The sequence below is a fragment of the Mercenaria mercenaria genome, chromosome 16 (assembly GCF_021730395.1).
Source record: "Mercenaria mercenaria strain notata chromosome 16, MADL_Memer_1, whole genome shotgun sequence".
Classification (NCBI taxonomy): domain Eukaryota; kingdom Metazoa; phylum Mollusca; class Bivalvia; order Venerida; family Veneridae; genus Mercenaria; species Mercenaria mercenaria.
The window spans coordinates 9842211-9864243 of record NC_069376.1 but is presented as its reverse complement, the minus strand read 5'-3'; the positions used below and the strand labels follow the sequence as shown (position 1 = coordinate 9864243).

At 35.4% G+C, this 22033-nt stretch overlaps 2 protein-coding genes across 2 annotated transcripts in view; one reads left to right on the top strand and one right to left on the bottom strand.

Moving 5' to 3' along the window:
- The window catches only part of LOC123540073 (uncharacterized), a 417984-nt gene that overhangs the window by 130520 nt on the left and 265431 nt on the right, over window positions 1-22033 (bottom strand). The gene's annotated exons all lie outside the window — the stretch shown is intronic.
- LOC128549822 (uncharacterized) lies at window positions 10547-16335 on the top strand. Its single transcript, XM_053527488.1, has 2 exons — window positions 10547-12167; window positions 16253-16335. The coding sequence occupies exons 1-2, from the start codon at window positions 10547-10549 to the stop codon at window positions 16333-16335; spliced, it is 1704 nt and encodes a 567-aa protein (XP_053383463.1).

Sequence of the window (22033 nt, the reverse complement as noted above, 5' to 3'; positions counted from 1 at the left end):
ACAAGTCACGTAACTTTTTTATTAAGATATCTTTAGTACTTTGTTTGTAATATTTGATTGAAAATGACCTTTTTTAAAAAAATGATTTCAGGCTCGGGGTCCATCAGTGAAAAATGTAATAGTTCAAATATTTGAAATTCAGTAGTTAAGTTATGTGGTGTACCATTTGGGTCGAAAGCCTGCTTTACGTGAGCGTACATTTCAAAATATACGTGCACATATAAAACATCCGACGCATATTTCTTATGAGCTCTGGTTGATTATATAGTGGACATTTATAAAGACGTGCATGTACATTTATCCCTTCTTTTGTTATTACACGTGCACTTATTAGTACTCGTGCAACTCCGTTTATGCGTGCACCTATATATTTACGCGTGCACGCATTCTAGACGCACTTGAATACACGCGTGCACCTATATGATATAGTAACAAAAAAGTACGCGTAAATATATACGTCAAGGTAGCACATAGTCTGAGAGCAATTTTCTGACCAGTGAAAAACAATCTATGCATAGCATACTTTTCATAAATAATTAAAGTCCGAAATCCTGTGCTCCTATACTTTCCGCCGAAGTTTTGTATTTTAAAAAAGAAAATTCTATATCTTAATTTCATATCCGTCATAAGTTGACTAGAAAATCTCATATACACGGACAATTAAAGCGGTTTCCTGCTTATTTTCAGTGTATCAGGATTGATGTAATGAAATAGCTTTTGGCTGATTCAATTCATCGTGTTTAATAATTAATCATAACTTTCAACACCGTTTAAAGGAAATTTCCTAAACATTTTCTCCATGGACAACGTTTTAAGAGATAATTTGCATACTTATATTTACTTTAATACTTTCTCTACCATTGATTTCAGCCATCAGGGTAATTATGTCCTCACGCCCTGTTTTAAAGATATAGACAGGATAAATGTAGGCCATATGACCAATTTAATATGAAAACAAGAACTTAAGCAAGCTATGAATTACTGTTCGTGAAAAATTAAATATCTTCACATTTTTTTTAGTTTTACCACTGTATATATATTATAATTCCAAGTTGATACATATAGTTACTAAAAAAACTAAAAGAATATATTTCAGAGAAAAATTCTTGTATAATATACTAAAAGTGTAACACAAAGCAAATGTTTAGATCATAACTTTTTTCAGTCGACGTACATAAACACAAGAACATAAAAATAGGTATGCATGCTTTTTGTGCCCCCCATGAGTGGTGGTGGGCATATATATTTAGTATTGTCCGTGCGTCCGTCCGTCCGTCCGTAGTTCGTGACGCGCCTAGCTCAAAAAGTATTTGATATAAATTGATGAAACCTTGCATGAGTCTTTATCATGATATGAACTTGCGCACCTCCTATTCTCCTATTTTTCGTCTGGCTCCGCCCCCATATTTTTAGAGTTTTGGCCCCTGAACTTGATAGTCAAAAATGCACATTTTCACCTTGTGACAGGCCTAGCTAAAAAGTATTTAATATAGATTCATTAAACCTTGCATATGTCTTGATCATGATATAAATTGAGCACCTTATATTTTTCATTTGTGTTCGCCCCCTATTTCAGAGTTATGGCCCCTGAAATAGTAAAAAAATGCACATTTTCACCTTGTGACACACCTAGCTCAAAAAGCATTTAATATAAATGGTTGAAAACTTGCATAAGTCTTTATCATGAAATAAACTTGCACATCTCTTATTTTCTTGGCTGGCTCTACCTCCTATTTTTAAGGTTATGGTCCCTGAAATTGTAAAAATGCACATTTTTACCTAATTATATACCCAGCTCAAAAAATATTTGATGTAAATTCACGAAACCTTGCTTGAGTCTTTATCATGATGTGACCTTGCACACTTGGCATTCTTCTTGAGAATCTTAGTGCTAATTACAGAGTTATAGCCCTTGAAATAGCCAAAATAGTGGATTTTTTTTGTTTGTGATGCTCATAGCTCAAAACGTATATGGCAGAACAGAACAGAACAGAACATCTTTTTTATTCTCTCAAACATGTACAAAACATGCAGTATGAGGTATTTACAACAATAATACATGTAAACGAGGCTGCAATACAAAATCACATTTATACATTCATATGTGTTTTTCATTTATTAAAAAATCGGACATTTTCAACATTTTAAAAAAAATAATGTATCAAATAATACAGAATACAGAAAAAATGAATATATTTAGCTACATTCTTATATTCCGCAATATTATTATGACAAACTTACACAATTTCTGAAATTCTGAGTTATTCTTGGTACAAATAAGTTTTTCCAATTTAAACATGTTTGGTCGTCTATAATAAATAGGTTTAATATATTGTCTTCTTTCATTTGTAAATTGATCACATTCGAAAAGGTAGTGAAATTCGTCCCCGATTTTGTTTCTACATGAATTACATAAACGTTCATTTAATGGTATTCTTGTCCAGTTTCCCGTTTCTATTGGTAACCTATGATTTCTTGTTCTAAATTTAATCATGTTATATAGTGAAGAGTTTTGTAAATTTGATAAGTACAGTTCGATTCCAAATGATCTTTTGAATACACGGTAAAACGTACTGTTACTAGAGTTATCTACTTGAGAATACCAGTTATTTAAAAATAAATCATTTAGTTTTTGTTTTACTGCTAACTTTAACCATTTTGAATTTGGAAAAGTATAATCATTCCATATATTTATGAAACCACATTTTATCAAAATTGATTTAACATTATAAAGCCATGGGAATTTTACCATGAGAAGCCCATCAGGTATATTTTGGGAGTATTGAAAAATATTTTTATATACAAAATACGACAATTTCTTCGGTGTATCACCTTCTTCAATGGTACATATTTTTGACCAAAATGAGATCATTCTTTCTTCAATATCTAATGATAATGGCTTACATCCTGTTTCACCATAAATAAAATAACTTGCGGTAGACCGTTTTAATTTCAGTATATATTTTAAAAATTTTAGTTGGACCCTTTCTATTATCTCTATATTTCCAAATCCCCAAATTTCGGATCCACACAGAAGAATCGGTTTGATTGTTAAAGAGATCTATTTGTAAATCTATTGGGAGGTTTAGACGGTTAGAGTTTCTTATTAGGCTGTACATTGCCCTAGTTGCTTGATTTGCAATGTGTTTTTTACAATTAAAGAAAGACCCACTTCTGCTGAAATAGATACCAAGATATTTATACTCGTTTTCTACTTCTATTATTTCATTTTTATAAGTAAAGTTATAATTCGGTTGTCTACCTTTTGAGAAAACTACAATTTTAGTTTTTGTGGTATTTACCTTAAGTTTCCATGTATCGCAATATTGCTCATAGGTATTTAATGCTTCTTGTAAATCTTTTGCAGTTTCTGCCATTATTACTGTATCGTCTGCGTAGAGCAAAATAAAAAGTTTTAGCAAATTATAAAGCTCATTTGTGTTTTGTTCATTTTGCAATAATATTCCTTGTACATTACTGTTATTCTGAAAAAAGTCTCTTAGGTCGTTTAAATATAATGAAAATAGCAAAGGTGACAAATTTTCACCTTGACGTACTCCAATGTTGCACGAGAAAAACTTTGTAAAATTTGAATTTACTTTTATACAAGACTTTATTCCATTATACATATTTCTTATTACTTTTAGACATTTTCCATTTATATTAGCATTTATTAATTTAATCCAAAGGCCATTTCTCCAAATTGTATCGAACGCTTGTTTTAAATCTATAAATGCACAAAACAATTTTTTTCTGTTATTATTTAGATATTGAATAATATGTTGCAAAATAAAAAGATTATCTGTTGTTGAAAAACCTTTTCTGAATCCTGCCTGTGTGTTATTTAAAATATCATTTGATTCAACATAATCGGTTATTTTTTTGTTCAAAATACTCGTAATTACTTTCCCTAAACAACTTAACAATGTAATAGGTCGATAGTTTTCTGGTTTTGTAATGTCGCCCTTATTTTTATATATTGGGTTAATGATTCCTATTGTCCACTGTTCAGGAATGATTCCAGTATCGAAAATCAAGTTAAACAACTTAACGTATATAGTTTTCATCAAAGGCAAAGATGCTTTTATTTGTTCATTTACTATTTTATAGTACCCACCGGCTTTGTTATTTTTTAACGATTTCACTGCCCATTCTATCTCATTTTCACTAATAGGATTGTTTATATCCGCGTTAATGCAATTATTATTATTAGTAGTAGTATTATCATTATCATTATTATTATTATTATTATTATTATTACCATAATTATTATTATTATTATTATTATTATCAATGATATTATTATTATTAGTGTTATAATTATTATCCTCACTGTAATTTATTTCTTTGGAAAAATTGTAAAGATCCGTTAATTCAGCTTCAGTTTTATTCGTGTTTTTTCCGTTTAGGATTTTCCAATACTTTCTCGGGTCTTTACCTTTAACATCTCTTAATTTCTTAATGTTTGAGTGCTTATGTTTATTGTAAAACTGTTTCATTGTAATTTTATAAATAGATGCGTTTCGTTTAAGATTTTCTTTTGTTTCGTTACTTTTTCTTAATTTATAAAGATATTTTGCAGAATGAAAATTTTTCCTTGCCTTTTTACACTTAGGCCCGAACCAGGGGGCTGTTTTACTATTGTTGGTTTTCTTTTCATTGTTAATTTTAGTATAGCCAAAGGCTTCACTTGCGGTATTTATAAATAGGGACGATATATCGTTAACTACTGTATCTACGCTCTGTTGGTTAATATTAGTATCGTGTACAAAAATTTCAAGTGTATGCTGTAAATGTTGTATTTTACATCTATCAATCTTATTAATAAATTCATTTGCCTTGTTTCTATCCCATAATTTAACTGACGGCTGTTCATCAGACTGACCAGGAGTGGTATCAATTAAATTGAATCGTAGATTAAGTTCGACTGGGTTATGAACATCAGACAGTAATGGACAAAATTCCAATACTTGAAGAGACAACACATTTTTAAAGAGACTTGATGTACAAACATAGTAATCAACAACACTCGTTCCTTTACACGTGACCTTTCCAGGAATGTCCCTAGTGGTTCTTCCATTTAAAATATTCATGTAATTTAGTTTTAGGAACTCAACAAGTTGATTTCCATAATTGTTAGAAATTTTATCGCTATTTATACGTGTTCTATTTACGTTTAAACACCTATCGAACATACTCATCTCTAGATTATATTCAGAGCAGAGTTCATCTAAGTTTTGACTTTCAAAAAATTCAGTATCAAGTATTATGTAATCCTGTAAACTTTTAGATCTCGAATTAAAATCTCCAAGTAAGCAAATGGTATCATATTTTCTTGAAAACATGTTCAATTCATTTTGAATTTCACAAAAAGGATCTTCTATAGAAAAATCAGAGTACTCTGGGGGAATATACACAATTCCACAGACTATATCGTTGTCTGTATTACATAGGGATTTTGATATTATAAACCACAAAGTCAATTTACTATCGGTTTCCTTGATAACTATATGCTTAGAAATATCATTTCGAACAAGTAGAGCGAGTCCCCCACTTTTGCGGCGACTCATTGTAGATTTCCGATTTTTCATAAAAATCTCGTAACCTGGTATATCAATAAAATCTAGATCATCACATTTCGTTTCCTGCAAACCTATAATACAATATTTGTTTATAAGTTCAATAAACTCGGGACATTTTAATTTAGATTTTAACCCGCATACATTTAATGATAGAATATTGAATAAATCGAATTCTGATTCATTTGAAACGTCATGACCGCTACGTACTGGCATTGAAAAAGAGTTTTGCTCATTAGAGTTATTTCCCGTATTTACTACGTGTAAGTCACTGTTCAAGAAAGTATAATATGCCGTAGGGTAATAAGTAGGACATTCACACTGTCTGGCCAAACAAAAGTTCCAGTATTGTAAATTACTGCAATAAAAGTGCAACAACGAAATCCCATAATAGCTAGAAAGCACGCATTGTGAAAAAAACATCAGTATTTAGGCTATTAAACGAAGAAAAATCCATACTATTTCTATACAGTTCAAGTATACAATTGTGATAATACGCCACAGCATTTAGACAATTTAGTAAAGTCCAATTATAGTTAATCCCGTTATATACATTGTACAATGCATCGAAATAATTTATGAATGAATTATATAGTAAGCAGTTGTACAGATTATAGTGATAACTAGAAAATGCTTTTGTAAAAAAGCGCATGTCTCCCCCAATGCAAAGTCCTATAGGCAAGAAGTCAATAGGGGTCAGGAGCGAAAGTCAAAGAGACACTGATGGTTGGCTGCAATAGGGATCATCTACTTGGCATGTCCAGTCATCCCGCTAAATTTCAACACTCGTGGCCTAGTGGTTCTCAAGTCACTGTTCAGGCTCCTGTGACCCTGACCTTTGATCAAGTGACCTCAAAATAAATAGGGGTCATGTACTCTGCATGTCCAATCATCCTATGAAGTTTCAACATTCTGGGTCAAGTGGTTCTCAAGTTATTGATCGGAACTGGTTATCAATGTTCAGGCCCCTGTGACCTTGACCTTTAACGGAGTGACCCCAAAAACAATAAGGGTCATTTACTCTGCATGAACAATCATCCTATGAAGTTTCAACATTCTGGGTTGAGAGGTTCTCAAGTTATTGATTGGAAATGGTTTTCCATGTTCAGGCCCCTGTGGCCTTGACCTTTAACAGAGTGACTCTAAAATCGTTAGGGTTCATCTACTCTACATGACCAATAATCCTACGAAGCTTCATCATTCTGGGTCAAGTGGTTCTCAAGTTACTGACCGGAAATGGTTTTCAATATGCGGGCCCCTGTGACCTTGACCTTTTATAGAGTGACCCTAAAAATCGTTAGTGGTCATCTAGTCTTTATGACCAATCATCCTATTAAGTTTCAACATTCTGGGTCAAGTGGTTCTCTAGTTATTGATCAGAAATGGTTTTCAATGTTCAGGCCCCTGTGACCTTGACCTTTGACGAAGTGATCCCATAATCAATAAGGGTCATCTACTCTTTATGACCAATCATCCTATCAAGTTTCAACATTCTGAGTCAGGTGGTTCTCTAGTTATTGATTGGAAATGGTTTTCAATGTTCAGGCCCCTGTGACCTTGACCTTTGATGGAGTGACCCCAAAATCAATAGGGGTCATCTACTCTTCATGACCAATCATCCTATGAAGTTTCAACTTTCTGAGTCAAGTGGTTCTCTAGTTATTGATCGGAAATGGTTTTCAATATTCAGGCCCCTGTGACCTTGACCTTTGACGGAGTGACCCCAAAATCAATAGGAGTCATCTACTCTTCATGACCAATCATTCTATGAAGTTTCATCATTCTGGGTCAAGTGGTTCTCTAGTTATTGATCGGAAATGGTTTTCAATGTTCAGGCCCCTGTGACCTTGACCTTTGACGGAGTGACCCCAAAAACAATAGGGGTCGTCTACTCTAGCAGCCCTACAACCCTATGAAGTTTGAAGGTTCTAGGTCAAATGGTTCTCCAGTTATTGCTCGGAAATGAAGTGTGACGTACGGACGGACGGACGGACGGACAGGGCAAAAACAATATGTCTCCTGGGGGAGACATAATAAAAGTAATATCCATTCAATATAGATACACTAGTACAGTCATACGATAAAGTCACAGGTGGGTGCCCACTAGTCCGACTGTTTTGAATACACGATTGATCAACACTAGTTATTGGTGTCACTGGTCACATTTGAGGCCCCCACTGGGGTCACTAAAATCTCACTTGGAATAGAGTGCTGACTATCAGCCCAACAGATATCAGTTTCATCTGGTTGAATTGCGTGTCCGCGGTCATTTAAGACATCATGATTTTCTGCCCAATGAACGTTCGACTGGTTATCGTCGGTATTTTGTCTCTTAAATTCAGTGTCATTTTCAAGCGGGGAACGTTCTTTACGTTTATGTGACGTTCTGTCAACGTCTGTGGGCGCAAGTACGTCGAACCTGTTTGGCGTTTCAAAGTTTATGGTTCTACCATTGTAAGGTATGTGGTCTCTCTGGGGGTATGAACGTCCGATAGGGTATGATCTGTTTTGTGCACGTGGTGGCGGTGGATTATCGTTATACACCGGGGGGCCTGGATATGCTGGGGCACTTGGACGGACGTAACATTTACGGCCGTTTTTATCGGAGTATTCTCCCGTACTGATATTGTATTGTTTATTGTTAACAAACAGTCTGTCTCTGACAAGCGACACTTTCTCCCCTTGTCTAGACAATTGACGGACGATAGGATATAGTTTTTTCCTGCGCTCTTCGATTTCTCGTGGGAAATGCTCATATATTTTAACATCCTTTTTTAACGTGTTAAGTGTAATACCTGCTTTACGCACTGTATTTCTATCACTAGGTCTCTCAAATCGAGCTATAATAGGGCGTGGTCTGTTTGTCTCCCTCGCTCTTAGCGGATTTCCAACACGATAAACTCTTTCAAATTTGAGATTTTCCTGAGACAACGGAGTTTCATCCTGAATAGCCATGCAATCAATGAGTTTTTCAGTTAGAGTTTCTGTGAGAGTTTCTGCAACATCTTCTTTAAGGGGCTTACCTTTTTCATCAGTACGGGCCTCCTCGTTTACTCCAAATATAATGAGGTCATTCTCCATGGCCCGTGATTGTAGGTCTAAGCAACGTTGTTTCAGTTCAGAATTGAGTGTAAACAGTGTTTGGATTTGTGTATTCAGGCTAGAATTTTGTGTTTTTAAAATGTTAATATCCTGATCGGTTTGTTCCTTTGTACGGATAATTTGGTCATATTGAGCACTGTTGAACTGACAGGATTTTTCAATTTCATGCACTTTGTGAGTCAACATGGCCTAGAATAACGAATCCTTTTCATAAAATGTTTGTTGAGGCTATACCCCATTAAGACTGCAAACATTTTAATTATTGCCCCTTACTTGTGACAAATTTACCAGTGTGTGTGTGGGTGGGGGGGAAGGGGTACACCCTGTGTCCTACAGACACATTCTAGTTTCTGGGTTATCTAGTTTAAACAGATTTATTCCCAGATAGTAAACATATACATTAATATATAGCCATGCAGTGAATATTATAATTTAGGGAAGGATAAAAATGGAAGACAAGTCTTATAGAATTAAATGAGTTATCTAGAGAAAATACTTGTGATTTTTACAAAAAAAAAAAAAAAAAAAAAAAAAAAAAAAATCCAACTGTCAGTCATTTTAATAAAAATCTAAATCTGTAGATGAAATATTTTAACAAATATTTTTCTTTTGCTTATTTCTGATAACCTTTATTTTTCAATATGGTTTCTTATACATAACTTCTTACTTGCAAATGGGCATCTTGTTTTTCCATAATATTGTTTTTTCAATCAGATATAAATCGGTTTTTACCTGCTAGAAGATCTTCATTAAGTTAAAGTTGAATCAGTAAGTATCAAATCGGCAACAGTAACAGCTCCGGGAAATGTCTTTAGGTCGATCCACACCTTAGGAGCGGAATGTAGACATTTAACGGAATAGTATTAAATTTTGCTCAGGCATAGATCAAACTGTTTATTTTCAGAATGTATGTATCGTTTTTTTTTTCGATTTTACTCTTGTGCGTGCACGTAAAAAGCCCTACCTGGTGGCAAATGATCTTTCACGTCAATTGCTCGTTTTCTGTTTGATATTTTATCTTAACCTGTTTTGTTTTTTGTTTTGTTTTTTATACCAATATTTAAGCCGTCTGTTTATAATATGTCCGATATGGGAAGAGAGAGGAGGGGGGCTTGATTGACAAGGACCGGATAATACCAATCACGTGATCTGTACAAGCTTCTCTCAGGGCGTCGAATTCTTCATGTGAGAAAGCCATCCAGATGGTTTACGGAAGGTCGGTAGTTCTATCCGGATGTCTGCCTGTGATGAGATTATGCACAGAGATGCACCTGAGATCTTCCTCTTTCATTAAAACTGCAAAGTCGCTATTTGACCTAAATTTTGTCGGGGCGACGTTAAACTCAACAGAAAACAAAACGTGATCGGTATATTAGAATGTGCCGTGATGTTTCGATCTAGCTATTCGACATGTCCCGAATGTATATCGAATTCATGCGCACGCAGCTAGCCCGACTGAAACGAGAACAAATCGGGTGGAATTGCTGTACCAAGCGAAAACGGGGTAGAAAATCGATCCGACAGTGTACTGACCTGTCAGTCAAAATATTTTTCAGAAGATACGTGACCCCTACATTTCTTAGTGTTTTTGTGGTTTATATGTCAATTATGAACATACGGCTCTTATGCGCTTGTTTATGTGTGACATCGCTCAGAAGACTTACTGTGCTGTTTATGTGTGACATCGCTCAGAAGACTTACTATGCTGTTTATGTGTGACATCGCTCAGAAGACTTACTGTGGTGTTTATGTATGACATAAATGTGTGATGTTAATGCCTTTTTGCACTGGTATTAGTGTGTAATGTTACCCCAAAAGAAGTATACCCCAAAACATCAGTAGATGACTGCTTGATCCCAAAACAAATGTTAGCAGGTGCTTCTATCATGAATGCTTTCAAACACATAATAGCACTTAAGAAGCATAAAGAAATGCCCAATGCTAGTAAATCAACCCTGATTTATATGTTCTGCCTACTGGCCAGCCAAATCTCAGACATCGAACCAAATCCAGGTCCTTGCAGTGGCACCCAATATCCTTGTGGTAAGTGCTCTGAAAATGTCTCATGGTCCCAGAAGGGCATATTATGTGATGACTGTGAAACATGGCATCATGCAGCTTGTGAAGGGGTAGGTAATTCCACATACAACACGTTATCAGACTCTAAGTTTAGCTGGTATTGTTGTCAATGTGGTTCTCCTAATTATTCAGTTTCGTTGACTGACTCCCTTAATAGTCTTAGTGATACTTCATATTATGCACCCCTCACTAATGATCATGATAATATCAGTACAAATGTAGACCACTACTTTTTTCTTCAAGACGCTCCTTCAACCCCAAAAGCAACATCCATCCCCAACCCCAAAAGTAAGTCAAGGCCACCTAAAGTTAAACTTAATAACTCAGAGCGCCTCACTATTCTCAACATCAATTGTAGGTCCGTAAAGAATAAAATACCTGACTTGCATCTAATGGTAGACCAAGTCAAACCTGATATTATCTGTCTCACTGCAACCTGGTTAAAACCTGATGTCAGTTCTTCTGAAAATTTTCCAGACACCCTAAACTATAGTGTCTGTAGGGATGATAGGTGTGGTGGACAGGGCGGGGGAGTGATGATTGCCATCTCTAAAGCGTTACTCAGTCAAGAACAACCTGACCTTAAAACTAACTGTAATATAACCTGGTCAAAAATATCTTTAACTGGTATAAAAAACATTTATGTTGGAGCATATTATAAACCACATGAACTTGACGAACTATCATTGTCTGAACTGTGGTCATGCTTAAGTAAAATCCCGAAGGATAGCATAATATGGCTCCTCGGAGACTTCAACATGCCTGATATCAACTGGGTCAATGAAACACTCAAACCAAATTGTAAAAATAGAAGTCTCTATGAAGATTTTATGGAAAAACTGTCCCACCTAAATTTGGAACAGATGGTAAAAGTCCCAACCAGGTTGTCCAATAGCCTTGACCTCTTCCTTACCTCTCACCCATTCCACGTCCACCTCGTCAAGACACTTCCCGGCCTTGCAACCTGTGACCATGATATAGTATTTCATGAGGTCAAAATAAACAGAGGGCGACCCATCCAGCCAAAGAGACTAATAAAACAATATCGGAAAACTAACTGGGAGGCGATCAGATCTGACATGCGCTCATTTAGTAGTAGTTTTATTAGTAAGGCCCATACAAACCCTGATGAGGCTTGGAACTCATTTAAGGACAGCTTAAATGAATCTTGTATCAAGCATATCCCGACTAAAATATCCAAATCCCGTGCCGACTTGCCTTGGTTAACTCCCAGAATTATCAGGCTTATCCACAAGCGTGATAAACTCTATCACAAACTCAACAAATCCCCAAATCAAGCTAAGAACCAGAAACTGAAGTCCCTAAAATCCTATATACAAAGGCAAATAAGAGCCTCATACTGGTCATACATGGAAAACGTCATCTTTAGCCATGATTCCCAACCTGGTAGAAATAAGAAATTCTATAGCTACATCAAACATAACAAAAAAGAAAATGTCGGCATAGCCCCTCTCAAATCAGATGGTTTTCTCCCCACCTAAGCCCCTAAGCCTTAAACATTTGTGCTCCAAACTGTTAACCTCCCCTTCCTCCCTAATGGACCAAATAAATGTAACTCAAGAGGGTGTTGACAAACTCCTTCTTGGCCTATCCCCACATAAAGCGTCGGGGCCAGATGAATTATCCCCCCGTGTTCTCAAGGAACTTCATCAAGAAATCGCCCCCGTCCTTTGCCACATCTTCAATTTATCCCTAAATACAGGCATTGTCCCTCAAGACTTGAAAAAGGCAATAGTTGCACCAGTCTTTAGAAAAGGTCTCAAATCAAAACCCAGCAACTATCGACCAATTTCCCTGACCTGTATTGCGTCCAAACTCCTTGAGCACATCGTGGTTTCAAATCTTATGTCCTTCTTTGACAAACACAATATTATCAGCCAGTTCCAGCATGGTTTTAGGTCGGGTCATAGTTGCGAAACTCAGCTTATTAATTTTACCCAGGAACTTTATAGTAATTTAGAACAAGGCCAGCAAACTGACGTCATCGTAAAGGATTTTTCTAAGGCATTTGACAAAGTCGACCATTTGAGGCTAATTTACAAGTTACAATCCCTAGGTGTTAGTCCCAAATAACTAATTGGGTCAAATCCTTCCTCTCTAATCGTACTCAGAAGGTCGCAGTTGAAGGTCACCTGTCCAGCGAACTTCCGGTCCTGTCTGGAGTTCCACAGGGGTCTGTCCTTGGGCCTTGCCTTTTTCCTGTATACATTAACGACCTGCCTGACTCAGTCAAATGTAAAACCCGTATGTTTGCTGATGACACCATCGTATACCTCACTGTCAAATCAAATAATGATAGCATAGCCCTTCAAGATGATCTCCATAAATTAGAAACATGGGAAAGAGTCTGGCAAATGGAATTTAACCCCGACAAATGTGAAGTCCTTAGAGTAAGTAGGTAGAGAAACCCCTTTATATATCCCTACAGGTTACACAATACAGAGTTAAAGTCCACCTCATCAGCTAAATACCTAGGAATAACTATCTCCAATGATTTGAACTGGTCACAACACATAGAAAACATAACTTCTAAGGCAACCTCTTCCCTTCGATTTATTCAGAGAAATGTCAAGACAGATGACATAAAGGTCAAAGAAGCTGCATACACCACCTATGTCCGCCCCCAGCTAGAATACTGTTCAACTGTGTGGCATCCCTGGCAGAAAACCCTCACCCATAAACTTGAACGAGTCCAAAGGTCAGCAGCTAGGTATGTTATGAATGATTACAACTATACAAGCAGTGTAACTGAAATGTTGAAATCCTTAGAATGGAAAACTCTCCAGTACCGTAGGTTAAACTGTTCATTACTTTTGTTTTACAAAGTAAGGACCCAGACCGTTGCTATTGACCAAGGTTACTTGACCCCCATTAGAAATCTGAACTACCTGATCCCTTATTCCAGCACTCAATACTTTGCTAACTCTTATTTCCCTAGAACCATCCGTCTCTGGAACTCCCTCCCCACATCAGTCAAAGCTAGCCCCAGCTTCAGTATCTTTACAGAGAGGCTGGCGGCGGTCACTATGTAATTCTTCCATTCTGTCCTATTTTAACTGTAGCATACTGTCCTTTTATCATTTACTTTTAATACTGTAATATACTAAATTTCTCTGACAGCGCCGACCAGTCATAATCGGAAATCGATTGTTGGTTGTACCGATGTAGAGGTAGATGTAGATGCATCGCTCAGAAGACTTACTGTGCTGTTTATGTGTGACATCGCTCAGATGACTTACTGTGCTGTTTATGTGTGACATCGCTCAAAAGACTTACTGTGCTGTTTATGTGTGACATCGCTCAGAAGACTTACTATGCTGTTTATGTGTGACATCGCTCAGAAGACTTACTATGAAATTTTTTCAAGGTCATATCTTAAAGGCCAGAAGGTGTTGAGAACGAGAGAGACTGTCGGTTCGGGGAATGAGACAGATGAGGGCTTATAACCTAATAAACTTTCGTTATTAAACTTTATCCTAACCTTATCCTCAGGGCGAGTATAATAGATAATTGAAATAGACCAAAGACCTTGCGTTGGGGAAAACGTAATTAACTGACTAGTGAGTAAACATAGGTCACGTGGTTAATTCAGATCAATGTGTGCAATTTACATATGTGAAAGTGTTGAATGTGACAAATGTCATTATATGTATACATATAAAATTTGGATTTACATGTTACAAAATGTTTAAAGCTTGTGGAAATAAAAGTAGTAATAATTGTAAAAACTGGCAATATGATTTTCACAAATGTTTACATAAAGGTAAATTACCAGGTTTTTAAAATGATTGTGATCATATGTGGTCTGAGTATTTCTATGATAAGATTGTGAATCCATTGATGTCTGTATAAAAGAATGACTGGTATAATTCTTTGAATAAATTAATGATAAAGGAACAAGTGGTAGAAGTTAAGGACCTACAAGCTATTTAAACAGAATTATGAACTGGAACCTTATAATATAGGAATGTTTATATCCAAGAAACATAAAAGGGCATATGCAAAATTTCGATGTGGTGTAGCCCCACTCCGTATTGAGACGGGGCGGTATGAAAATCTTCCAGTTGAAAAAAAAAAGAGTATGTCCATTTTGTAAATCATCAGTAGAAAATGAAGTCAAAAATTAAAAGAAATTTTTCGCAATACATTTCCCTAGACGCTAATCGAATTTTTGCTTGAAAATAGATTAAAGCAATGACTTTCTCCTCGGTAAGCCATCAAATAGAAAAAAAATCTCTATATATATTTAAATGCAATTGTAATAATGCGACAGACTGTTGAAATTTCAACAGAAGTACTTTAATAACATTGCAAATACAAGTCTGAGAAATGTCGGGGACAGTAGAGTGAATGTATTGCATTTTCGTTGGTTTTAAATTCTCGATTGCAGGACACTAATAGGTTATGAAGTAAGTATATGCAAATTGCGTATCTATCGGCACCTGTTTCATATTACCATCAATATTTGTATAGCAGGAAGTTAGGTGTATTCAATGGTTTTGAAAAAATATTTATTTCGAAAATTTGAGTATTATAAATTGAGTTGGATCTAGGTCATTGGATGACCGTTTCGGTTTTGACTGAATTTCGACACGTCATATTAGGTGTGAATATAAATGTCTTTGAAATGCGTCCTTTTCTTTTATTCAGAAAACTCTTTTCATTTTGGATACGCATTCGGGCCGCAATACGAAACTTTCGATGTCTCTCGCATCGAACCCGTCAGGGATCAGTTGCTGTTTTCCATGTTAATAATAACTTATATCTGAAAACATACTGTATCAATTACCAGTTTTTTTATTTTTTTTTTTTCATTATTGAAAGTGTGTATATATCTGGTATATCTGCTCCTCCGATAACTTCCGGTTAGTCCGTAACTCCCTGTCAGAATACTATTCAAGGCTCCGTTCTCCGGGATGACACTAGTAATTTTTCAAAATGATTTTAGGATTTTTTCACTTTGAAATGGTTTTAGCTATATGTGGCAGCTCTCTGAACATCAACAATTTTATGTAGAATTATACAGGGAATATTACTTAGGTGTGCTGGACCACAATGCAACAGGAATATACAGAATCAACACAGCTTTAGACGAAATTATTTACGTTTTTAACATACGACACTATGATTAAAAATATTTTCAGTCTAAATTTACCTTTATATTAAAGGATATTTGACAGCTTCGCGTTATATTGCCAAAGTAAATTGGCGTACATGTGGGCAAATCTTCAGTGCATTCAGTATGTTAAGACATTAAATCAATTGTGTAAAACAAGTTTCTTTGTCTTCGGTTGGTATTTAGAAACCAAATTTTAGCAAACTGTACCATGAACTAATAAAAGCTTCCGCAAAATGTTATATTGTGCGTAAAGCTCTAGCGGGAAAGTTGTGATAAAACGTCCGGCTTTGTGTAAAATATATATGCCCGCCGTTACTTACATAACAAGCAGTATTTGTTTTTTTGTCAACAGATGCATTGTATTGCCGTATAGAGCTTGCGCCGTATATAGATGTCATGGGCTCAATCCCTTGCTACGTCATACGAAGGACGTAAAACTGGTACCAGAAATGTCCGTTGCTTGGTGCTCAGTATCAAATAAAAACTGGTTCCTCGAGCTCTCTTTCATACACTCACGGCGATGGAATAAGATGTCGACAGTGATTTATCTAAGTACAGTCCCTGGCTCGCGGATTTTGCTTTTTCCGCGTTACCACCGTCACAAATATTTACCCTGAGTGGAAAATCGCAATAATTTTTTCTCATTGAATCACTACTGAAGACTGCGATAAATAGCGATGATTTTGTAAGACCCCGCGATCAATTATAGATAAAGTGTCCACGGCGACTCGCGATGAAAAATCTCAGCGGGTCGCGCTGAATTGCGATGGATCGCGGCGAATCACCGGCAGTCATTGCGAAATCCAGGTAAGGCTGGCTACGGGGTATATTTATACACTTAACGAATGATTTTACGAATTATTTGCAACCGCGTTTATTGCAAATGGCTAAAAAACTAACAAATGTATTTTAAAGTTTATAAAATTTTACTTTTATCAAATACACTTTTAATAACTTAAATGCAATAACATGATAAAATGATAATTTTACATTAATCATGAAAACATTGACTATAATAGGAATTAAAATAAAGCGGCACCGCTAATTCAAATCTGGTTTATTTCCGTTTAATTAGTTTTGCTACTATACTTGGTATATAAAAGTAGTATTTTATTTATTTTCATATAAGTATACAGAACGGACTAGGGTGTTAAATAAACAAATCACACATTACGAATTAATAAAAGTTATTCAGTAGTTTATCTGGACTTAACATTTAATAGATTCTTATGAATACTAATTTAACCAATATTAAATAACTATTAATTAAATGCTATATCAAGCTTAATTAGAACACAATTTAATCTTTACACTGGAAATATATAAGATCCAGTTTATAAAATATATAGCGTATGAGTCATTATTGTTGATGATAATTAAAAAAATACATGCTTCAAATGCTTAACAGATATAATATAAGGAAAAAATTTGAATTTCATACCACGTGTAGCATTTTTCTTAAACGTTATCAGATATCGGCAAAAGTTGTCAATTAACCCCATATTATCTATTGACACGCATTAAAACAACATTGGAATACCTCGTCACTGAGAAGCCGCCGGTATAATAATGTACAATGTAACAATACACTGACAAACTTGCAGACTTTACACTTACTTAAATATTAAAACAATATTGCTGAATTAATCTATCAACCACATATTCGGCTAAAACTTGATAATTTAACGCCTGCATGTAGCTTACATTTTAATTTGAAAGCAGTACCTGTTTTCGTTTCGTTTTCTTATAATTTTGTTTATTATTTCAAGTACTTCATTATAAAAAACAAAAAGTTTATGCGCCAAAGGTAACGGTTATCTTCTTATTGCAATAACAAGAAAAGAAAAAATGTTAGACATTTTTGTATTTTACATCCCTTTATTTCAAAATTGTCTTTATCTTTTAAAATTTTAAAGATTATCTCATCTTGTAATATTTATGTGCTGCCTGAAAATTTAGTTAGTAATAATTTCTTAATTGTGAAATGTATATTTTGAAATGATTTTGATTTGCCTTTGAACAATTATTGTGAATTTAATTATTGATTTTATACATGTATCTAGCGGAATGTCGTATTACATTCACCGATTTAATTTTAAAAACGCGTAGACTGTTCGTTTTGCAGCATAAAGCAACTGCATACATATCATAAATCTAAGGAAGGTTTTTTTAATATATATGCGATTTAGTTTCCATATTCATTCATATGTGCTATACGTAGATATTTATCTTTTACATAACACGGCCACATTGAAAATCAAACTTAACATAATATTATAAATAGTAACACAAAGAATGCATTCGTTATATAAAGATACTTTTTATCAGTCTAATTAGCAGATGAATTTTATATTATGAAAATATGTATAACTGAAATAATCTAAGCAAATTATGTTTGAAAATATTATTATTAAAGATGATGAAAAGCCATTTACTTTTTTTATTTTTTCCTCTAAATAATTCATGTTAAATTTCCTGTCAGCTTATATGCATTTTACACTATATATTCTCATTTATAACGTCATTCCCTTACCTGTAAATCGCGGCGATCCAACGCAATTCACCGCGAACCACCGGCACTTCACCGCGATTTGTCTTCGCAATACACCGCAATTGAGTTATTGCTTTTGGTCGCGGTGAAGCTGTAAAAGATATTACGGGGATGCGGGAAAAACGCGCATCCCCGCGGCTCATAAAAGTGTTCGCGCTAGGGTCGAATCGCGGGGAAGCGCGGACTTTGAAAAATCCGCGAGCCAGGGACTGTATATGACTTGTTTCACAGTGGACCGAAATGAATCAGCATTAATCAAATCAAAATAAAGATAAAAGGTGGTAATAGCAGTGATTTCATGGAATGTTTAGTATTTCTCATTCTGCGTAAAATGAATATATACATGTATCCAGTCCCTGAAATATTTCCAGTGCAGAAATTCTAATAGTGTCTGTTTGTTGAATGCACAAGCTACTAAATCCTAAACTGGTTTAGTTACACAAAGATTCCCTAACTGTTAAGCTCATTCCTGCAATATGAGAAGAGCGATTGATGCACTATTCTAGTTGCACCAGATTGGTCCTTTGTGTGCCAGTGAGCTCTTTTTGTTCATTTAAGATGGCCGTAGCATTAAAGGGCAATAATATTATGGTTTTCATAAGACAGCTTTTGATTTGTTACTTTCATCAATGAACCGCCATTTTGTTTTAGGCTGCTGGCTTGATCTTTGAAATTAAGGTGAAATGCTGGGAGCCATGAGTTGGAGAATTTCGGACTTTTAAATAGTTTCCGTCGTAAAAACCTATCTTAAAAAGTATAGAGAAAACATCAGTATTACCAGCTGATTATTATTCCTTCTCTTGAGAAGGAATATTACCGTTTAATAAGTCACACTTGACTGAGCTACTGATACCGAAAGCTGTTGTCATTACAAGCCGGCCAATAAAACTCCGTGACCTTAGAAATAACCTCTGACGTTAAACTATTCTTTCTCAATTGGAGGGAATCCATGGGTTACACAATACTAAACCCGAGGATGATTAATTGATTCTTTTATTTCCTCCTGAACATAACATATGTACATTCCCCAGATAGACATATATCAGAAAATTTAAATGTAAACAACCAAATATTATCGTTACCTTCAAATGTATGGTTAATATATGAAAACAAACCGCACTGCGACCCTCTAATTATGTGTAACAAATTCCAGGTCAGATGGGATATCTTTGGAACAGACGAAAGAAACCAGCAATGTTATATGGTCACTTTAATATAAAAAATACAATGCATATACTCTAAGCTCATAATGTTAACTAACTATCATCTAGCCGTCTGCTATCAGAGAGACTACTTGGGCTTATCAGGTTACAGCTTAATGTGAATCATGAATGAATATACTACAGTCAATTTACTATACTGAAAGAGGTAACAGATTTAATTTGTTGTTGGATTTAACAATTTATGTTAAATAACTAGCGTAAATACTACCTGATATTTTTTTGGCAGTATAAAACAGACATTGCAACCAAAATTTTACAAGATGGTCATTTTATATATTTATATAGATGTGCCCTAGAAGGAACTTTTGGTATGCTTTAACTTGTATCACTGTAATGTCTCAAAAAGATTTATAGATGAAATATCATTTATTTCATTGGGTTTCACAACCTCATTTTACGTAATCCGGTTTGAGCCATGTTAAGCTTAATACGACACTTGACTAGGTACATGACAATGCAACACGACACTCGTTTCAGTAGTCGATATTGCAACGTGACATACTAAATTTGTACGCGTGAACGTCGCGTTGTTGCACAGTCGTGTATCGCGCCTGTAGCATGAAATGTCGCTGTAAATATCAAGTGTCGCGTTGCACTGTCGTGTATCATGTCGCTTGTCGTGTGGCATATCGTGTGTCACGTCGCATTGTCGTGTGGCATTGTCGTGTGAAAGTGTGTCACGTTGCATTGTCACGTGACATATCTTGTGTCACATAATATTGTCGTATGGCATATCGTGTGTCACATCGCATTGTCGTGTGGCATTTCGTGTGTCACGTCGTATTGTCGTTCAGCATATCGTGAGTCACGTTGCATTGGCATGTGACGTATCGTGTCTCCTCGAATTATCGGGTGTCACGTTGCATTATCGCGTGACATGTCTGGTGTCACATAACATTGTCGTGTGGCATATCCTGTGTCATGTCGTATCTTAATGTGACATACTGACACACTAACGCCAATATCCAACTATTTATATCATATTTACACCCGGATGACAATTTGTAGAGAAATTTTAAATGAAAATAGCGTGGTGTTACATCCATGGATAACTTTACCAGAACCGTGTAATTTAAATGACTTAAGTTACACAATATAGGATGTTCCAAGACTGTTCCAACATATGGTAACGGATGCAAGTAGCAATTCTAATGTATAGTCTGTTTTCACGTATAAATCTACTCCAGAATATTATATCCGAATAATTACATGTACATATACGTCAAAGACAAATTATCTAGATCAAGTTTACAGATTTAGTGGCGCGGGCAAAAGTAGTCTATGGAATGTGTTAAAGAAAGGCAGACGGACAAAAATGCAAACAAATGGTCAGCATTTCTATTTAATATTCTGGTATCGCGATGAGGAACTAAGCGATCTAGAATTAAGAATTGTTCGAAAACTGAATCACCAGCAGTTATATGCCACTATATTGGTCGTCAACTTGGAGTTTCCGAAATTGCCATAAAATCTTTCTTTGATTATTAAAAAAAAAACTCGACAACCTCTGGTCTTATTTACTTTCCTTTATAGAACATCATTTTTTCCTATTTTTCATTAATGTTCCATCATAGATTTACAAAATATATATGGGCCGTTCCATGAGAAAACCTGTATAAGTGTATTAGTGACAAAAGATCAAAACTGAAATAACAAAACATTCATTAAGAACATCCTTTTATCTTCCAGTTCTGATCATTTGAAATAATAATCTTCACTATTTCAAGAGTTATTGTATCCCCCGACAACAAAGTTGTAAGGGGGGTATACTGGTTTCAGGTTGTCTGTCTGTCTGTCTGTCTGTCTGTCCGTCCGTCTGTCTGTCCGTAGACACAATCTTGTGCGCACCATCTCTCCTCATCCCCTTGACAGACATTAATGAAACTTAACACAAGTGATCAGTAACAACATTAGTTGTGTATGGGGCATGTTAGGTTCTTTCAACGACAAAAATGCAGAGTTATGGGACTTTGTTTCTTGTTAATATACAATGTATATACAGTCTGCATAAAATTATGCAGTCTTGTGTGCGCCTAATCTTCCGAACCCTTGCACACAATTTAATGAAACTTCACACAAGTAATCAGTGCCAACCCTAGTTGTGCATGATGCATGTTATGTTCTTTTAGATAAATATGCATAGTTATGGGACTTTGTTTTTTGTCACTAAACTGTATAAATACAGTCTATATACGTACAGTCAACATAATTATGCAATCTTGTGTGCGTCAAATTGCAATGTACTGTGTCAGTGCATGCGGGAGGGGGGGGGGGGGGGGGGGGGGGGTACATTCATCACCTTTAGTGATAGCTGTTGTTAATAGTGCTTTTAAGGTGAAGAAGGTGTACCTGATATGTG